General features: G+C 38.6%; 1 protein-coding gene across 1 annotated transcript in view; it reads left to right on the forward strand.

Moving 5' to 3' along the window:
* The first annotated feature begins 8,661 nt into the window (after positions 1–8,661).
* Positions 8,662–21,282, forward strand: part of itih2 (inter-alpha-trypsin inhibitor heavy chain 2) — a 62,797-nt gene continuing 50,176 nt past the window's right edge. The window contains exons 1-8 of the mRNA XM_060902986.1: positions 8,662–8,754; positions 8,846–8,887; positions 10,278–10,316; positions 15,755–15,927; positions 17,364–17,468; positions 18,998–19,160; positions 19,244–19,480; positions 21,068–21,184. Of these exons, the coding sequence (XP_060758969.1) occupies positions 8,662–8,754; positions 8,846–8,887; positions 10,278–10,316; positions 15,755–15,927; positions 17,364–17,468; positions 18,998–19,160; positions 19,244–19,480; positions 21,068–21,184 (969 nt within the window). The remainder of the gene's footprint in view (positions 8,755–8,845; positions 8,888–10,277; positions 10,317–15,754; positions 15,928–17,363; positions 17,469–18,997; positions 19,161–19,243; positions 19,481–21,067; positions 21,185–21,282) is intronic.

The raw sequence follows: 21,282 nt of genomic DNA on the forward strand, positions 1-21,282 counted from the left end.
GGCTTCCCCCATGATATGTTAACCTCATGGGTGGAGCTAAGGGGTAGCTGGGGTGACCAGTGCCACCCTCATGTGAAGTATGGCCACCCCTCTGGCCACTCCAATATGCCTAGATGTATCCTAATGCTTTGTGAATTGAATTGAATTGAATTGAATTGAATTGAATGTTAGCAAAATATTTTTGTAGCTTGTTAGGCAACAACAAGTGTTGCTTCACTGTTCGATAAGGATCCAGCTCAGGCCATACACAGATAGGTACATTAGTTGCATTAAAGAATTTTCTATGGACATGGATTAGCATTTCGTGTCACCTTAGACTATTACATTATCCATTACATTATGCTTGTGTCACACATTGGAGTTTCAGCCTTACTTATGTACAGCATATCAGGATGCATGGCAGTAAGAAAAGAACGTCACAGCATCGCCAGCTTACATAGCTAATACTCTAGGATGCATAACACGATCTCCTTGTATGCCAGGGTGTGGCGTATTTTTAAGTCCGCACTTAAAAATCCGTAGCGCGGATGTAGTAGCTTTGAGCTTTCACCAAACAAAGCACTTTATGCAAAGGCCAAAAGGCTCCATTTTGATCTCATCAGTCCAGAGAATATCTTTCCACATTTTTCTACATTCCAAAACATCATAATGGATTTCAGATGGCTTTTTTTTTTCCTCCAACGCTCACTACATGTTGTGATGTCTAGAATATATTTTTTCTGTAAACAGTGTCTTAGATCCAAAGCATGGAATGCTCCAGCTCCTTCATGGCTACCCTTGGCCACTTGTTTGCTTCTCTGACTAATGTCCTTCTCATCTGGTCACAGACTTTTGTTGGACAGTCTCATCAAAACAGAGTTGTGTTTATCCATCCATCCATCCATCCATCCATCCATCCATTATCCGTAACCACTTATCCTGTGCCTACGGTCAATTTAGAGCCACCAATTAACCTAACCTGCATGTCTTTGGGGGAAACCGGAGCACCCAGAGGAAACCCACACAGACACGGGGAGAACATGCAAACTCCACACAGAAAGGCCCCCGTCAGCCACTGGGCTTGAACCCAGAACCTTCTTGCTGTGAGGCAACAGTGCTAACCACTACACCACCATGCTGCCCTGAGTTGTGTTTATGCTCTATTCATTTGATGGTTTAATAATTTAAGGGTTTCCAAAGATAGACAACCAAATAATCCTTAAGGTTCTATATTTTTGTACATATAGGCTATTGACCTTTGTATTTCGATTTAATGTTAATCTCATTAATCCATCTTTTTTGAAAGTAAATGACAGGTTGGTGATAAAAGACTTTTATATCATCTCATTATCTCTAGCCGCTTTATCCTTCTACAGGGTCGCAGACAAGCTGGAGCCTATCCCAGCTGACTACGGGCGAAAGGCGGGGTACACCCTGGACAAGTCACCAGGTCATCACAGGGCTGACACATAGACACAGACAACCATTCACACTCACATTCACACCTACAGTCAATTTAGAGTCACCAGTTAGCCTAACCTGCATGTCTTTGGACTGTGGGGGAAACTGGAGCACCCGGAGGAAACCCACACGGACACGGGGAGAACATGCAAACTCCACACAGAAAGGCCCTCGCCGGCCACGGGGCTCAAACCCGAACCTTCTTGCTGTGAGGCAACAGCGCTAACCACTACACCACCGTGCCGCCCAGAAGAGCAGATATGACCAATAATCTGCCTTTGACTTATTTTTTGTTATTTTCCATGTTTGCCTGAGTGAAGATAAGATGCAGACAATATGCACGTGTCATATACGGTAAGAGACAACTTTAGATGTCACAGCTTACACGTACAGAACATGAAGTTGAAACATGAGTACATCTACACTACGGCAGGTTTACAGAGCCAAAACAAGTGGAATGCATATGACATGACAACAATTTGTGTGTTAATACAATACAAGCATTAACAGACAGGTTTTGATCATGTGGACACTCAAGTTGGTGTACTTGAAGCCGTCTAATGTGTAACTGGAGAAAATCTTGGTGAACCTTGATGCTTTACTGCCCCCTAGTGGTGTGGAAGTTTTGCTTATTTGACACAGGGGACCAAATTGCAAACTCCAGTTTTAAAATTATTTGCAAATAATAAATTACTAGAGCAATTATCGACAGTCCATAATTATCGACACCTTTTCAGATTTACCAATAAAAAACAATTTTACAAAGGTGAATTTCAGTTATAACAGTTATTATTGGTTAATTAATCAACCAGAAGACCCCCTCACCCTTTGATCTTTTCGTCTGATGACACAGCTTGTTACCTGAGATGGAATGTTTTTCAGCACAATCAGCAATTTGAGGAAAGCCCGGATGTTTTCATCGCAGGCAAGCATGGTGGAAAGATCATGGACATGTTTTTACTGATCAAATTCACCGATATTTCATGATCTCCTTGTCGAAACCTACTTTGTTTCTGACTCTTTCATTTGACAGTCACCATTTTGTATCTGTTTGAGAAGTTACGTGAGGTGTCGATAATAGTGATCACTTTCACCGGTGTCCACCATTATCGACACCCTGTGGAATTAAGTGACATTTACAACTGTTATGGATCGATCTTTGTGTAACATTGCTGAAGTAGATGAAGTACTTTTAAAAAAAAAGTGCTGTGATTTATAATAATTTTTTTCTGATTCATAACAGAACGGAATGTTTATAGAGTATTTGGAATCCGATTGCAATAAATAGAATTAGACCAGAATTAAATTCCTAGCATATTAAAAAAAATTACATGCTTGAAATATTCAGATTTTTCTGTTCCATTAAGAATTTTTTTTCTCAGTTTGTTGTAAATATCGACCACATATTACAATATCAGTAGGCATTTTATATTTTGGTTCGAGGAATAACATGCGACCTTTGACCTGGATTTCCATGTGGTTACAATGTCAATTCCCTGTTGACATTTATTGGTAAACGACAAAACTAGAAATTAATACAAACAACGAATCATTAACAAAATGTGATCTACGAAAATCCTTAGAAAGTGGGTAGAAAGTGGAACAAAAAGATTTTCTGACGCAGGTTAAACATTATCAGTTCATTTGTTTACAAACATTAGAATTACTTCCTCATTTACGTAAGGACCAACATCCATATATTTATATAAAAGATATTTTGTACTAAATATAAGTCTATGTAAAGCAAGTTTTAAATAAAAACTATGTTTTGTTAACTTAATACCACATACCGATTTTTTTTTTTTTAAACAAACAATCATTTGGATGTCGATAATTGTGGAACGGTGTCAATAACTGTGGACAAAGATGTCAATACTTGTGGAACTTTATCACGTGATCTGATACGCTAAGTAATCAGGAATCAATTCATTTTTTCCAGTGGAAGTTTGAGTAATTATTCATGCACAATTTACGTATTGAAAGTCTTTTCTACTTTTGCAATGGCCAACAGATCGTTAAGATGTCGATAATTGTAGCCGCCACTCTACTAAAGTATTAAATAATTATTCTGAACACTTTTGGGTGCTAATTCAACAGTTGAGAGGTCAATTCATTTTAGATTGTCTTTATTAAACTACAGACATGACAGCAGGGTTTTTACAAAGTGCAGAAAAATTTGTCATGACATAAACTTTATCACTGAAGTACCATTTATCTTGGGGTGGCACGGTGGTGTAGTGGTTAATACTGTCGCCTCACAGCAAGAAGGTTCTGGGTTTGAGCCCAGTGGCTGACGGGGGCATTATTGTGTGGAGTTTGTATGTTCTCCCTGTGCCTCCATGGATTTCCTCCACAATCCAAAGACATAGCGTTATGTTAACTGGCTACTCTAAATTGCCCATAGATGTGAGTGTGCAGAAAGGATCTGGCCATCCTACTGCTGCAATTCTGGCCAAGTCAACCAAACATGGTTCACCTTAAGCCTGGTTTGGCAGTGATGACAACCCTTTATCTTCTGTGGAGTTATTTAATTTTTATTTTGAAAAGTCTTTGATAACGTTCTCCAAGGTGGGAATGACTATATGAATATGTGTGTGTGTGTGCGTGTGCGTGTGTGTGTGTGTGTGTGTGTGTGTGTGTGTGTGTGTGTGTGAATAATACCTTGCCACTCCAATTCAGAGTGAATTCTCCCGCCTTGTGCTCGGTGTTCCTGGGATAGGCTCTGGATCCACTGCGAGCTTGACCAGGATGAAGTACAACCCCGATTCCAAAAAAGTTGGGACAAAGTACAAATTGTAAATAAATGCAATAATTTACAAATCTCAAAAACTGATATTGTATTAACAATAGAACATAGACAACATATCAAATGTCGAAAGTGAGACATTTTGAAATTTCATGCCAAATATTGGCTCATTTGAAATTTCATGACAGCAACACATCTCAAAAAAGTTGGGACAGGGGCGATAAGAGGCTGGAAAAGTTAAAGGTACAAAAATGGAACAGCTGGAGGACCAAATTGCAACTCATTAGGTCAATTGGCAATAGGTCATTAACATGACTGGGTATAAAATGAGCATCGTGGAGTGGCAGCGGCTCTCAGAAGTAAAGATGGGAAGAGGATCACCAATCCCCCTAATTCTGCGCCGACAAATAGTGGAGCAATATCAGAAAGGAGTTCGACAGTGTAAAATTGCAAAGAGTTTGAACATATCATCATCTACAGTGCATAATATCATCAAAAGATAAAGAGAATTTGGAAGAATCTCTGTGCGTAAGGGTCAAGGCCGGAAAACCATACTGGGTGCCCGTGATCTTCGGGCCCTTAGACGGCACTGCATCACATACAGGCATGCTTCTGTATTGGAAATCACAAAATGGGCTCAGGAATATTTCCAGAAAACATTATCTGTGAACACAATTTACCGTGCCATCCACCACTGCCAGCTAAAACTCTATAGTTCAAAGAAGAAGCCGTATCTAAACATGATCCAGAAGCGCAGACGTCTTCTCTGGGCCAAGGCTCATTTAAAATGGACTGTGGCAAAGTGGAAAACTGTTCTGTGGTCAGACGAATCAAAATTTGAAGTTCTTTATGGAAATCAGAGACGCCGTGTCATTCGGACTAAAGAGGAGAAGGACGACCCAAGTTGTTATCAGCGCTCAGTTCAGAAGCCTGCATCTCTGATGGTATGGGGTTGCATTAGTGCGTGTGGCATGGGCAGCTTACACATCTGGAAAGACACCATCAATGCTGAAAGGTCTATCCAGGTTCTAGAGCAACATATGCTCCCATCCAGACGACGTCTCTTTCAGGGAAGACCTTGCATTTTCCAACATGACAATGCCAAACCACATACTGCATCAATTACAGCATCATGGCTGCGTAGAAGAAGGGTCCGGGTACTGAACTGGCCAGCCTGCAGTCCAGATCTTTCACCCATAGAAAACATTTGGCGCATCATAAAATGGAAGATACGACAAAAAAGACCTAAGACAGTTGAGCAACTAGAATCCTACATTAGACAAGAATGGGTTAACATTCCTATCCCTAAACTTGAGCAACTTGTCTCCTCAGTCCCCAGACGTTTACAGACTGTTGTAAAGAGAAAAGGGGATGTCTCACAGTGGTAAACATGGCCTTGTCCCAACTTTGAGATGTGTTGTTGTCATGAAATTTAAAATCACCTAATTTTTCTTTTTAAATGATACATTTTCTCAGTTTAAACATTTGATATGTCATCTATGTTCTATTCTGAATAAAATATGGAATTTTGAAACTTCCACATCATTGCATTCCATTTTTATTTACAATTTGTACTTTATCCCAACTTTTTTGGAATCGGGGTTGTAGTTTATAAAGCTGAATGAAGGCTGTTGTTTTTTATCTATGCCAAGTTTGTTGGAGGAGGTTATGTTGTTTTTGCCTCCTTTTGTCTGTCTGTTCCTACTGTAACTCAAAAAGTAGTAAACAGATTGGGATGGAATTTGGAGAAAAGGTGAACCATGGACCAAGGAACAATTGATTAGATTTTAATGCAAATCCAGATATGTATGTGGATCCAGGATTTATTTCTTTTTTTTTTGTCTGTTCCCAACATAACTCAAAAAGTACTGAATAAATTTTGATGAAATTTGGTGTCCGGCTTTAGTATTATCGTAATTTCCAGTGACTTGATTTTGATGTTGATAATATGTGGCTTGGCGGAGGTACACACTCTATTGAGTGCCTTTCTAGTTCATATACTGTATCCTGGCCATTGGTGGTACACATAGGTTACTCGCACACACAGATTGTTCGCCTTATGATTTCTGTTACGCACATTGGCAGAGAGGGATTATAATACAGTTTATAAATCATTTGCCCTTATATTACATGAATATCATTTTTGCTCTTTTAGGAAAGGGTTTTTTTTTCTCATGTCTTCACATAATCCATGATGTGCACAGTATCCAGCATCTGCCTGTCAGTAAAGTCGCATGGGTTGGGTTGGCTAGCTTCAAGGGACTTGTAATATCTGAATTACTGACATGAGTTACTTTTGCTAGCTTGGCTTAATCAGTTAGACCAGAGATCTTATCAGGTAATATGACCGGTTAGCAACTAAAACAGTTCCAGAAACCTCCAGAATGGTAGTCCATCTGGGCATCTTGCAGAATTTATGTCAAGGCCCAATGAAGCTCTTCTGATTTCTCATGATGACCAAATATTTACTAAAACCCTTTGTTGTTGTTGTTGTTGTTGTTGTTTTCCCTTTAGTTTCTCACTCCCTCTGAATACCCATTTGGTGTAGCTGTTGTGCTGTTCTGGGTAGAGTTGTGGTCAGAAGTTTACATAGAGTAACATGAATGTCATCTTGGATATGAATGTCATGGCAATATTTGGGCTTTCAGCAATTTCTTTGAACTGTTCTTTTTCTGTGGTAGAATGATTGTACAGCATACATCTTTAATTAAAAAAAAACACTAGAATTTGGTGCACAAGTTTTAATTTTCTTTGGGTTTTCTGAAATCAACACAGGGTCAAAATTATACATGGAGGGTCAAAATTATACATACAGGGTCAAAAATATACAGTGGTGCTTGAAAGTTTGTGAACCCTTTAGAATTTTCTATATTTCTGCATAAATATGAACTAAAACATCATCAGATTTTCACACAAGTCCTAAAATTAGATAAAGAGAACCCAGTTAAACAAATGAGACAAAAAATATTATACTTTGTCATTTATTTATTGAGGAAAATGATCCAATATTACATATCTGTGAGTGGCAAAAGTATGTGAACCTCTAGGATTAGCAGTTAATTTGAAGGTGAAATTAGAGTCAGGTGTTTTCAATCAATGGGATGACAATCAGGTGTGAGTGGGCACCCTGTTTTATTTAAAGAACAGGGATCTATCAAAGTCTGATCTTCACAACACATGTTTGTGGAAGTGTATCATGGCACGAACAAAAAAGATTTCTGAGGACCTCAGAAAAAGCGTTGTTGATGCTCATCAGGCTGGAAAAGGTTACAAAACCATCTCTAAAGAGTTTGGACTCCACCAATCCACAGTAAGACAGATTGTGTACAAATGGAGGAAATTCAAGACCATTGTTACCCTCCCCAGGAGTGGTCGACCAACAAAGATCACTCCAAGAGCAAGGTGTGTAATAGTCTGCGAGGTCACAAAGGACCCCAGGGTAACTTCTAAGCAACTGAAGGCCTCTCTCACATTGGCTAATGTTAATGTTCATGAGTCCACCATCAGGAGAACACTGAACAACAATGGTGTGCATGGCAGGGTTGCAAGGAGAAAGCCACTGCTCTCCAAAAAGAACATCGCTGCTCATCTGCAGTTTGCTAAAGATCACGTGGAATAGCCAGAAGGCTATTGGAAAAATGTTTCATGGACGGATGAGACCAAAATAGAACATTTTGGTTTAAATGAGAAGCATTATGTTTGGAGAAAGGAAAACACTGCATTCCAGCATAAGAACCTTATCCCATCTGTGAAACATGGCGGTGGTAGTATCATAGTTTGGGCCTGTTTTGCTGCATCTGGGCCAGGACGGCTTGCCATCATTGATGGAACAATGAATTCTGAATTATACCAGCAAATTCTAAAGGAAAATGTCAGGACATCTGTCCATGAACTGAATCTCAAGAGAAGGTGGGTCATGCAGCAAGACAATGGAGCTAAGCACACAAGTCATTCTACCAAAGAATGGTTAAAGAAGAATAAAGTTAATGTTTTGGAATGGCCAAGTCAAAGTCCTGACCTTAATCCAGTCAAAATGTTGTTGAAGGACCTGAAGCGAGCAGTTCATGTGAGGAAACTCACCAACATCCCAGAGTTGAAGCTGTTCTGTACGGAGGAATGGGCTAAAATTCCTCCAAGCCAGTGTGCAGGACTGATCAACAGTTACCGGAAACACTTTTAAGATGGTTTGCGTAAATTGTCTATAAAGTTATTAAATAATTTGAAACGTATATTATATATCTATCACCATTAATTACTCATCACTAGCAGCCATTCACTTTTCTGCAGCCACACTATTTGCACTCCACAGGTCAAGTTTCAAAGGTTTCCCTTCCCCTTTCGAGTGCTGTTCTGTGTTATACACAGCATGACCAATATTGATGAGGCTCAGAGGGCTGGAGCTTGCTGACTGATAATTTGCCTTGGAGTGTGTATTTTGCCTTTTGCTGGATAGATTTCTCTTCTGTTCGGTCACCATGAAGCTCCCGGCACTGCTGCTGGCTGCCTTGCTCTTCTCACAGAGCTTGGCGTTTGAGTTCATTATTGAAGGAGAGTGGGAAGATGAGGTGGTGAGTGAGCCAGACAGATTTTCAAATTGTATATGGGATCAGTTTATATACCAGACTTCCATGTTTACATGTGTTTTCCTTGTTTCTCTAGTCAGATCACGATCATCATCTTAAAGAAACTTCCAGATACAGAGTAAGGGGTTTTGTTTTGCTTTGTTTTTTTGGGTTTTTTTTCATTTGTTAGTTTGTTTTTATCTTTCTACTTTATAATTTTTGTCTGAGTAGTATATAAGAATCAGTCTGTACAGTGGCAGGAGTAAAAGTAGACATATACAGTAACAACTGGAATTATAAAATAGATGCTCAATCAAATAATGCTACTATAACATTTGGAAGAAGATGAATGTTATGTTCTTCTTAGAAGTGCTTTTGTATCATGTACAACACACCTCCACTGATTGCATTTCCGAGTTTCTGAGCTGACCTGGTGGTTTTAGTGTAATAAGGCATGGATACAAATGAATATACAGTATTTAGCCCATAATATTTACGTCACAAATTAAGTATCTCATAGTCACAAATTATGGTGTAGCCACAAGATATCCAAGATGTGTCATGGCCACAAATTGTGTAAATTAAGACCACAACTTAATGTATTGTGGAACATCGTAGTTAATACATGGCCTTGTTTATCATTTTGTGGAATTTGCTTTGCGTTATTGGTATATCCATGTCTCAGTGACCTGACTCTAGTATGCCTTTCTGCGTCATTCCATGACTGAAGTGTAATATTATCAGTCATCTTAATATCATGCTTAACTTCCTGTGGCCACAATGTTCTAATTAAAAAAAAAAAAAAGTTCAATAGTTGCCACGAAATCAAAAGATAACTCATAGCTGAATCTTATTAAATCCTATTCAATCATAAGACTTCTTCTTTTCTGGAGTACAGTGGCCTCAATATAACAATCCGTGGTCATACCTTATTAAGATATAACCTCGACGTCACCTCAGTGCATCCGTCATGTGTCTTTATATTACAAAAGAATTAACTGGCAAAGAGTAAACAGTAATATGATCCTGAAGATCATTTCATTATTTCAGTCGATTTTGATCAACAGCGTGTGTGCACTACAAACAACTGTTTTTATTTCATCAGTTAACTTTTTTTTAATTTATTTATTTATTTATTTATAATCTTTAACAAGACATGCTGAGTACTATAACTCCGAAACATTGTACTCTTTGATAATACATAAAGTGTAGAAGAAGCGTCAGTATCAGTGCGAGTCATTAAGAGACCAGATTTAACACTGTAATAGATAATGCTTGAAAGAAAATGAGACAAATATACTGTACAGGTTTAATAAAAACAGTTCTTAGTAGTGCCCTCGGACTTTTGGACCCGTCAGCTTGACATCTGTAGTCAATACGTTAGTGTTCACAATGCTGATAGGACACTGAACACATGTAGCTGCTAGCCGAAGCTAAATAAGATTTCACTTTAAACTGCCATAGTTTATGCCTGTCTTTGCCTGTAAAGCATATTTGATGAACTTTGGTGTCTTTTGCTTTATTTGTAGAGAAATATATTGATCAGCGAAGAGGAAGAGGACTTTGAGGTAGCCACTGTTTTGTTATTTGACCTCGTTTCTGTGAATCTCTCTGTACTAATGCACCAATCAATGGCTGTGTTTGCAGAGCCCCAAGCATCACAGCGGTTATTGACGTCTGCTCTGTATCTTTGTAAAGATAACATTTTGAACCAGAACCTCTTCATAGCTTGAATTGTATTCAATCATATGTGACAAAATTTCTTCTAAGAACTATTACTGGTTATGACGATCTACATATGTGATGTGTTAGTGTGACTGGCTGACTGGGATATCGTTAACAATGTCTAGATTGTTCTAGTTGAATTAAAATTGATTTTAATCATTTTGTCAGTTGCATAAAGTACACTGAGGCACTGATGCAAAACTCATGGCCTGGCATTTTGTGCTGAAGGTGATCCATACACTGCAAAATGTTATCTAAGCAAGTGAAGATATTTTGAACAAGGGAAAAATTCGTTAAATATTTCTCATCATGGGGTTGTTATATAACATATATAAGACCATTATGTCTATATCTGAAATATAAAATACAGCACCCTCCACAATTATTGGCACCCCTGGTTAAGATGTGTTAAAAGCCTTAAAATAAATTCAATTTTTATTGCAGAAGCATAATCTCACACTGAAAATTGTAGAAAAATGTAACCTTTAACTCAAGTGAATTTTTTAAAAAAAAATCCCTGACTAAGAAATAATTATTTTTCATAAAATCACCTGTTCCACAATTATTGGCACCCATAACAATTCCTAGAAAATAAATGTAATTGAAGCATTTCTGTCATTTCTACTGTAGTTTATAAAGTTGATCAGAGTATCTAGGAACCTTTAATTAGTAATTCATCACATCCTGTTTCCCTGGGGTATAAATATGATGTGACACAGAGGCCTATTTCTCTTATCCACTCTTCAACATGGGAAAGACAAGAGAACACACCATTCAAGTAAGGCAGATGTGTGTCGACCTTCATAAGTCAGGCAATGGCTACAAGAAAATAGCCACTCGCCTACACCGGCCCATATCTACAGTCAGAGGAAGCATCAAGAAGTTTAAAACAACTGGAACAGTAGCAAACAAGCTTAGACGAGGATGCAAGTTTATCTTGCCACCACACACAGTGAGGAGGATCTTAAGAGAAGTAAAAAGTTCTCCAAAGCTCACTGTTAGAGAATTGCATCAAAGAGTAGCATCTTGGGGTCACAAAGTCTCCATAACAACCATCAGGTGCTATCTACATGCCAACAAGCTGTTTGGGAGGCATGCACGGAAAAAGCCTTTTCTCACTTACAAGCATAAACGTAAACGTCTGGAGTTCGCTAAGCGGTACTGGGACTTCAACTGCGACCATGTGCTTTGGTCAGATGAGACCAAGATAGAGCTTTTTGGCAACAAACACTCTAAGTGGGTTTGGCTTAATACAAAAGATGAGTATGCGGAAAAGCATCTCATGCCCACTGTGAAGTATGGGGGAGGATCGGTGATGCTGTGGGCCTGTTTCTCTTCCAAAGGCCCCAGGAACCTTGTTAGGGTGCATGGCATCATGAACTCTTTGAAATACCAGGACATTTTAAATCAAAACCTGGTGGCCTCTGCCCAAAAGCTGAAGACGGGTCGTCACTGGGTCTTTCAGCAAGATAATGACCCTAAACATCTGGCCAAATTTACACAAAAATGGTTCACCAGACACAAAATCAAGCTCCTCCCATGGCCATCTCAGTCCCCAGACCTCAACCCACTTGAAAACCTGTGGGGTGAGCTGAAGAGGAGAGTGCATAGGAGAGGACCGAGGACTCTGGATGATTAATGGCGCTTTTCCACTACAAACGCGGCTGAGTTGGGCTGAGCCGTGCCGTGCTGAGTTGGGCTGAGTCGAGTTGAGTGGGGCTGTTGGAGTTGCATTTCGACTACAACCGCGCTGAACCATGCTGGCTGGAAGTGGGTGGACACATTGGGTGGAGTTAGCGAAAGTGGGTGGACGTCACGTGATGTCGTTAAGCAGCGCAAACAGTGACATCAGTGAGCTTTTAAGCGGTAGTCTCACGACCCGAATAGTAAACAATAAACATGGAGGACATGGAGTCGTTAGTGTTGCTGGTCTTGGTGCTGTGGCTTGTTGTTACCGACAACGCCAACAGATACTGGCAAGAGCGTATAGATGAGGCGAGGCGCATAAGGCTTCAGAAATTCTCGTAATTCTTCTTCTTCCGGGTTTACGGTGTTTACAGATCCCAGTGTGCTCGCGGGGCGTGTGTGGGCATGTGAGGACACTCCTCCTCACCAATCAGTGCACAGGGGAGTGTCTCCTCACGCCCCTAGCCCCACTCAGCTTGGTTTGGCTCGCTTCAGCCCTACTCCAAAACCGTGCGAGTTTTAGGGGCTAAGCAGGGCTGAAGCGAGCTGAGTCGTGCTGTTCTTTGGTAGTCGAAACGCGAGCCGTGTCGGGCTGAAGTGAGCTGAAGCGAGCTGAAGTGAGCTGAAAAAGGGTAGTGGAAAAGGGCCATTAGAGAGATTGTGCAAAGGGGTCATTCCATGTCAATTCACACACCCTCCCCAGTGACACCTCTTCATTTTGCCTGATATTTATTTTATTAGTGCCTTATGATGTCAAAAGAAAGAATCCAAAATTTTAGCTTCCTAGCTGGAACGGTTTTTGAATTTTGGCCCTTCAAAGTTTGGGTGCCACGCCCACTTTTGGGGTCCAGGAATTGTACACTTAATTTGCAAGCATTTTTGGAGGCCCATAACTTTTGTTCTAAGAGGAATATAGACCTGTAAATTGCTATATCTATGTATTCTGGCCCTGTCTATCTGATTCTGCACCTAAAAATAGCACAAGTTTACTAACTTTAGAGATATTAACCCCTTAAAAGTGGATTTTTTTAATGACACAATTTTTTTTTTTTTGACATTTCAGGGGTCCATATCTTGGAAAGTTTTTGTGTTGATAGGATTTAAACTGATTTATCATCATATTTGGGAACTCTACTGTGTACTTAGAGAGTTTCAGGGCACTCAGAGGTTTGGTGGGGGTACAGGAGGGCCCCAAATATGGCTTCGGGACAAAATTACCGTTTGGTACCGTACGTCCTACTTTAGGCCATTAGTTGGCCATGTGGGCACATGATGACTGGAATGAGCTTTTAACCCTATCAACAGACACCTTTTATCAAACTTTTAAGCCAATAAAAACTTTGATTATGTATATGGTACTGTTTTTGCATATTTTCTAAAAAATCCGAAAAGTCCGGAAAGTAGGTCAGCTATTGTTTTAACTACCAATTCAAATCAAAAGGTACTAAAACACATTCAAATTATAAAATAGTAAGATTAAAACAAGGATAATATCACTGAACACATATATTTGAATATAAAAACTGACAGTTTACATTTATTAACCCTTTGCACACTGTACACACACACGTAACTTAAACTGCACTTACTTAAGAATAAATTAGTCATGTGATCAGATCAGACAATTTTAATGAGGCATGGACGCCATTTACTGCTGTAAAATACATGTAGGCACAACACAAAACGTGTTGTGCCTATATGTATTTGTACATGTACATGTAGGCACAACACAAAACAGCATCGTGAAACAGCCGGGAAAGGGTTTATCCCTTGTAATTGTCAATATAACTAATGGGGTATTGGGTATAAATAATCTTCCCATAGATTAAAATCACTATATGGGTGTGCTTTTACTATCTTAAACATGAATAGGCAGTCAAAACAACAGTTGACCTACTTTCCGGACTTTTCAGATTTTTCAGAAAATATGCAATAATAGTACCATATACAAATGCTTAGTTTATATTGAAGGAGTTGGATAATCAAAGTTTTTATTGGCTTAAAAGTTTGATAAAAGGTGTCTGTTGATAGGGTTAAAGGCTCATTCCAGTCATCATGTGCCCACATGGCCAACTAATGGCCTGAAGTAGGGCGTACCAAATGGTAATTTTGTCCCGAAGCCATATTTGGGGCCCTCCTGTACCCCCACCAAACCTCTGAGTGCCCTGAAACTCTCTAAGTATACTGTAGAGTTCCCAAATATGATGATAAATCAGTTGAAACCCCATCAACATAAAAACTTTCCAAGATATGGACCCCCAAAATGTCAAAAAAAATTTTGTGTCATTAAAAAATTTACAATTTACAGGTCTATATTCCTCTTAGAACAAAAGTTATGGGCCTCCAAAAATGCTTGCAAATTAAGTGTGCAATTCCCGGACCCCAAAAATGGGCGTGGCACCCAAACTTTGAAGGGCCATAACTCAAAAAACGTTCAAGCTAGGAAGCTAAAATTTTGGATTCTTTCATTTGATATCATAAGGCACTAAGAAAATAAAAATAAGGCAAATTGAAGAGGTGTCACTGGGGAGGTTTTGGGCATTTGTGTGAATTGACATGGAATGACCCAAAGAGGAATGGTCGAAGATCCCTCTCTCCATATTCTCCCATCTTGTGAAATGTTATAGGAGAAGATTAAGTGTTGTCTTGTTGGCAAAAGGGAGTTGTACAAAGTGTAAACATCAGGGGTGCCAGTAATTGTGGCACACATGATTTCATGTAAAAGAATTATTTCTTAATGTGGGATTTTTTCCCCACTGAATAAATGTGCTTGAATTAAAGGTTGGATTTTTCTCCTTTTTTGCATTGTTGTCCTATATTATTTAAAAAAAAGAATTTATTAGAAGCCTAAGAAAATATCTTAACAAGGGGTGCCAATCATTGTGGAGGGTGCTGTATATAAATATATATATAATTAGGCACTGCCTAAAAGCGGAGCTCCTGATGAGTGTAAAATGTGTTAGGAAATAATCCCCTGTTATTTTAAAAAAACAAAGCAAATTAAAAATAAGCACTGGATAAAAACCCAGCTATCTTATCTGTAAATAAAGATACAAATTTTGTTGTCTGGTGGTCAAGTGTTTATGAGATACGTTGCCTTGTACTTACATTCGGGTTCCCTGTGGTGGCACATGTACGTACATCGTACAGACATCATACAGTTGCAAAAGTCATCAAAAATCAGGTCAATGCATTACCATATTTTCTTAGATATGGAGCTTCACTCCATTACTAATCTCAAGCTTTAAATTGTCTTATTCTTCAGTGATAATTTAGCTCTTTTCAAGAAATAAATGCAAAATTATCTCCTGATAACATAAGGCAATCCAAGTAAGCAATCCAAACATAAGCACAATGGTCTTATATTTGTTTGAAAGCAAGAGAAATATTTGTTATATTTGCCTCAATGTAAGGTATTTTATACTTGCTAAGATATAGTGGGTTTTTTTAATTTATTAATTAAATTTGCAATGTCTATGACTTGTGATAGTGATGTGGCTGTTATGTTCATGCACCCAAATGAAACTATCCAACATATCATTAAAATAAACCTATTTAATTTTTTGCTTCTATTTATAATCTGAAATTCTTGTAGGCTGTTCGTGGAGATGATATCACGGTTAAGAGCTATAAGGTTGAGAGCCGGATCACGTCACGGTTTGCTTACACCACTGTTCGAAGCTCAGTGGTGAACTCGGGCCCCAACGCACAGAGTATTGGCTTCAATGTGCAGATCCCCAAACAAGCCTTTATCAACAACTTCACCATGTAAAAACACTCACACACACATGCATGAAATAAATCCTTCATATTGTATAGTGACGTGTGCTTGATAGACTCAAATTACATTTAACAGCTATTCCACGAAATCGAGTCGTACATGAGCTGATAGCCGACGAGACGCATAGCAACAAGATTGAGTGGAATAACTTTTATTCTATCCACATTCACTGGATTTTGAGAAACAAGGCATTTTTTTTTTTTGCAAATTCGATAAATATAAACTTTATACAAAACGTCCGATAAAATCATTTCCGCTTAGAATGTAAACAAACCGGCGACATGATAGTAGCAATTTGTGAAAAATGCTAGAATAATAATTCTTGAAAAATAAAAAAGATACGTTCTTACCATCAAATACTTTTCTTCCATATTTTGTTCCTTATTTGTATTTTTGGGGGGTTTCGTTTTTGAGTAACACGCTCAGCCATTTTGTTTTTCTCTACTCATGGTATATGAGCTGATATCCTAGTAGTAGAGTAGCCAATTGGAGCACACGATTGCTCATATCCAGTGAATGTGGATAGAATAATTAGAGATATTTCTTATTCTTAATCTAAATGGCTAAATATCTAAAGATATTCTTGATAGTTATGGTAAATTGTTACTTTTTGTAATAAAAAAAGAATAAAACATGAATGCTGTTATAGGAAAGTAGTCAGTGACAGGGGCAGGGTGGTATAATGCGCCCCAAAATGTGTTATTCTTCTTTAAATTTATTAAAGTACAACAGGCCATACTTTTTATCTATTTATAGTTACATTTGCTGTTGTGGAGCATCCAGGAAACTATTTAGATCATTTTATCACTTACGTTATAGCAGGCATATCCAGTTGTTCCATCACGTTCTCTTGTAAACAAGAAAACACAAAGTTCCACGTCCTGTGGTGGAAACGGAAAGGGACAGCTTTACTTCTGACTCTTTGTCCTCTGACTTAGAGCTGATACTGAAAATTCTTTCCATAAATTATAAATAAACATATCCTTACAGAAACCTTCACCAAATCAACAATTCTGTTTTAAATTTTGCTTACATTATGTGGAGCACTGACTGTATGAGTCCCAATGAATAAGTTGTTACTATAGAAACTAGAACATCTTCGGACTAATCAGATATAAAAATTCAACAGCACTGTGATATAATTCATTTTATTTAATCTCTTCATTTTATTGAATCTAACCCTTGGGCAAGTCTAGTCTCTTGTAACTACGTTATCTTCACTGCAGTGAGCCTACTGAATAATTTGTAGTGTTTACCTAATCCTATGGTTTAATATGAATAACTAATGAGCTGTGACTTTATGGGATGAATCGATTAAGAATGTACATATACTGTATCTACATCTTTCTTTTCCCATTATCATACATTTCTGAGGATGAAACTGTTAAATACTTTTGCTCTCTTGTGTGATGCTTGTGATCAGGAACGTCAACGGGATCACATTTGTCGGTTCAGTGAAGGAGAAAACTGTTGCTCGTAACCTGTACGCTCAAGCCAAAGCCCGTGATAAAGCTGCAGGCATCGTCAGGTATTACCCACAATGCACCAGAGCTAAAGGGCTTACATCTCTCACACAGATTTTTATTCTGCATATTTCTGACCTAGTTTTCATAAAAACATGGTCTTTTTTCATTCCACCCTGCTGTCCATCCATCAGTCTACTCATATTAATTTATCTCTGTCTACTCAGTCATCTATCCATTCATCTATCATTTCATCTTTTTTAAATATCTATATGTCTGAATATAATCCATAGTTTTATTCCTCAATCAATCCATCCATCCATCCCTCTGTCTCATTCCTCTGTTCACTCTGCCTATTTATGCATATATAAGTCTCTCCATCCTATCCTCTGTCCAATTTGCTGCTCATTGGTATCATATATGTATTCCGCCATTCATTGTCATCCATCTCTGTCTATCCATCCATCTGTCCATCCATTCATTTATCTATAAAATATCATACACAAAGCTGTTCTTTTTGCCCATTCTGTTATCATTCATTCATTTATCCATAAACCCACCCATCCACTTATCCATTCATCTGTCCATTCATTCATTCATTCATTCATTCATTCATTCATTCATCCATAAACCCGCTCATTCATCTGTCCATTCATTCATTCATTCATTCATTTATCCATAAATACACCCATTCACTTATCCATTCATCTGTCCATTCTATCATCCATCCATCCATCCATAAACTCATCCATTCATTTATGCATTCCTCTGTCCATTCTGTCATCCATCCATCCATTCATTCATTCATTTATCCATAAACCCACTGATCCACCCATCCATTCATCTGTCTATTCTGTCATCCATCCATCCATCCATCCATCCATCCATCCATCCATCCATCCATCCATTCATTCATTTGTCCATAAACCCACTGATCCACCTATCCATTCATCTGTCCATTCTCTCATCCATCCATCCATCCATACACTTATTCATTTATCCATAAACCCACCAATCTACCTATCCATTCATCTGTCTATTCTGTCATCCATCCATCCATCCATCCATCCATCCATCCATCCATCCATCCCTTCATTCATTCATTCATTTATTCATAAACCCACTGATCCACCTATCCATTCATCTGTCCATTCTGTCATCCATCCATCCATCCATCCATCCATCCATCCATCCAGTCATTCATTCATTCATTCATTCATCCATAAAGTCATCCATCCACCTATCCATTCATCTGTTCATTCTGCAATCCATCCATCCATCCATCCATCCATCCATCCATCCATCCATAAACCCATCAATCCATCTATGCATTCCTCTATCAATTTGGTTGTCCATCTATCCATTCATACAGCCATCCATCCTTCCATTACCCCATAAATCCAACAATCAATTCATTCAAATAACTATCCCTGTGTCTATTCTGTTGTAATCCATTCACCCACTCATCCATCCATTCATCCATCCATCCCTCTCTGTCCACACCGCTATACACACATTTATATTTTACATACATCATAGATTGATTTGTCCCATCCTTCCATCATCATCATCATCATCATCTCCTCTCTCTCAGGACTAACTCTCAGGACTTGGAGACTTTTAAAACAGAGGTCCATGTACCTGCAGGCAGTAAGGTGGAATTTGAGCTGCACTATCAGGAGCTAATGCAGAGGAAACTGGGTTTCTACACACACACTCTGCACATACAGCCTGGTCGTTTGGTGCCACATCTGCAGGTCACACACACAAACCAAAACAATGCGTATCCACTGTGTTGTTCTCCATAATATTGATAAATATATTAATGCTGTTTTCTCAGGTTGATGTCTATATATTTGAGCCGAAAGGCATCAAGTTTGTGGAGGCACCGAATACACTGGGTGAGCATTTTGAAGGCCTGACTAAGATTACACACACCAAAGACAAGGCCCATGTGGTGTTCAAACCCAGCCTGCAGCAACAGCGCAAGTGTAGCAATTGTACTGATAGCGCTGTGGATGGCATATTTACTGTCAAATACGATGTGGAGAGGGACAGCAATGCAGCAGAACTGCAGGTAAGGACAAACTTGTGTCTTTATGGGCATTTTACCCATTGTTTTACAACCCCAATTCCAAAATAGTTGGGACACTGTGTAAACTGCAAATATAAACAGAATGTGAAGGTTTGCAAATCTTGGAAACCCCATATTTCATTGAAAATAGTACAAAGACAACATATCTAATGTTGAAACTGAGAAATTTCATTGTTTTTTTGAAAAATATATGCTCATTTTGAATTTGATGTCAGTACACGTTTCAAAAAAGTTGGGACAGGGACAACAAAAGACTGAAAGTTGTGTAATGCTAAAAAAACTAATTTGGTTAATAGGTGACAGGTCAGTAACATGACTGGGTATCGAGAGGCGGAGTCTCTCAGAAGTAAAGATGAGGAGGGGTTCAATGCTCTGTGAAAGACTGCATGGGCAAACAGTGCAACAATTTAATAATAACATTCCTCAGTGTAGAATTGCAAAGAATTTGGGGATCACATCATCTATGGTACATAATATCATTAAAAGATTCAGAGAATCTGGAGAAATCTCTGTATGCAAGAGACAAGGCTGAAAACTGACATTGGATGTCTGTGATCTTCAGGCCCTCAGGCGACACTGCATTAAAAGCAGGCACGTGTCTGTAGTGGAAATCACTGTATGGGCTCAGGAACACTTCAAAAAACCATCATCTGTGAAAACAGTTCATTACTGCATCCACAAATGCAAGTTAAAACCAGATATAAGCAATATCTAGAAACACCGCCACCTTCTCTGGGCCTGAGCTTTTTTACGATGGACTAAGGCGAAGTGGAAAATTGTCCCGAGGTCTGACGAATCAATGCTGAATGACATATACACATTTCAGAACAATATGCTGCCATCCAGACAAAATCTTTCTCACGGAAGGCCTTCCTTCTTTCAGCAAGACAATGCCAAACCACTTTCTGCACATATTAAAACTGCATGGCTCCATAGTAAAAGAGTCTGGGTGCTAAACTGGCCTGCCTGCAGTCCAGACCTGTCTCCCACTGGAAACATTTGGCGCATTATGAAAAACAAACGATGACGAAGGAGACCCCGAACTGTTGAGCAACTAAAATTGTATATCAGGCAAGAATGGGACAATATTTCACTTTCAAAACTACAGCAATTGGTCTCCTCAGTTCCCGAACACTTACAGAGTGTTGTTAAAAGCAGATGTGATGCAACACAGTGGTAAACATGCCCCTGTCCCAACTTTTTTGAAACGTGTTGCTGACATCAAATTCAAAATGAACATATATTTTTCAAAAATCAATAAAATTTCTCAGTTTCAACATTTGATATGCTGTATTTGTACTATTTTCAATGAAATATAGGGTTTCCATGATTTGTAAATTATCACATCCTGTTTTTATTTACTGTTTATACAGCATCCCAACTTTTTTGGAATTGGGGTTGTAAAACAATGCATTACTATAGATAAATACTGTATTTTTATATATACACCTATTGATATAAATGAACTTTCACTAAAAACTGACATATCTGTTACATTTATGTTAAAACATAAAAATAAAAAATAAAAGAAATTTATATCATTCACTGGCTCTGTTCTCCCTGTTCCAGGTGTCTGATGGACATTTTATTAATTTCTTTGCACCGTCCAATCTCTTGCCTCTCTCCAAAAACATTGTGTTTGTGATTGACGTGAGCGGTAGCATGTGGGGCATAAAGATGAAGCAGGTAGGATCACTGGTTTCAAAGCGCAGCACATTCTGAACTTTGATACATTGATCAGGGGTTAATGAGTGCAATATCGGAGCCCCCGAGTAGTTGGAGTG

This window comes from Neoarius graeffei, chromosome 21 (genome assembly GCF_027579695.1).
Source record: "Neoarius graeffei isolate fNeoGra1 chromosome 21, fNeoGra1.pri, whole genome shotgun sequence".
In the NCBI taxonomy this organism is placed as follows: Eukaryota; Metazoa; Chordata; class Actinopteri; order Siluriformes; family Ariidae; genus Neoarius; species Neoarius graeffei.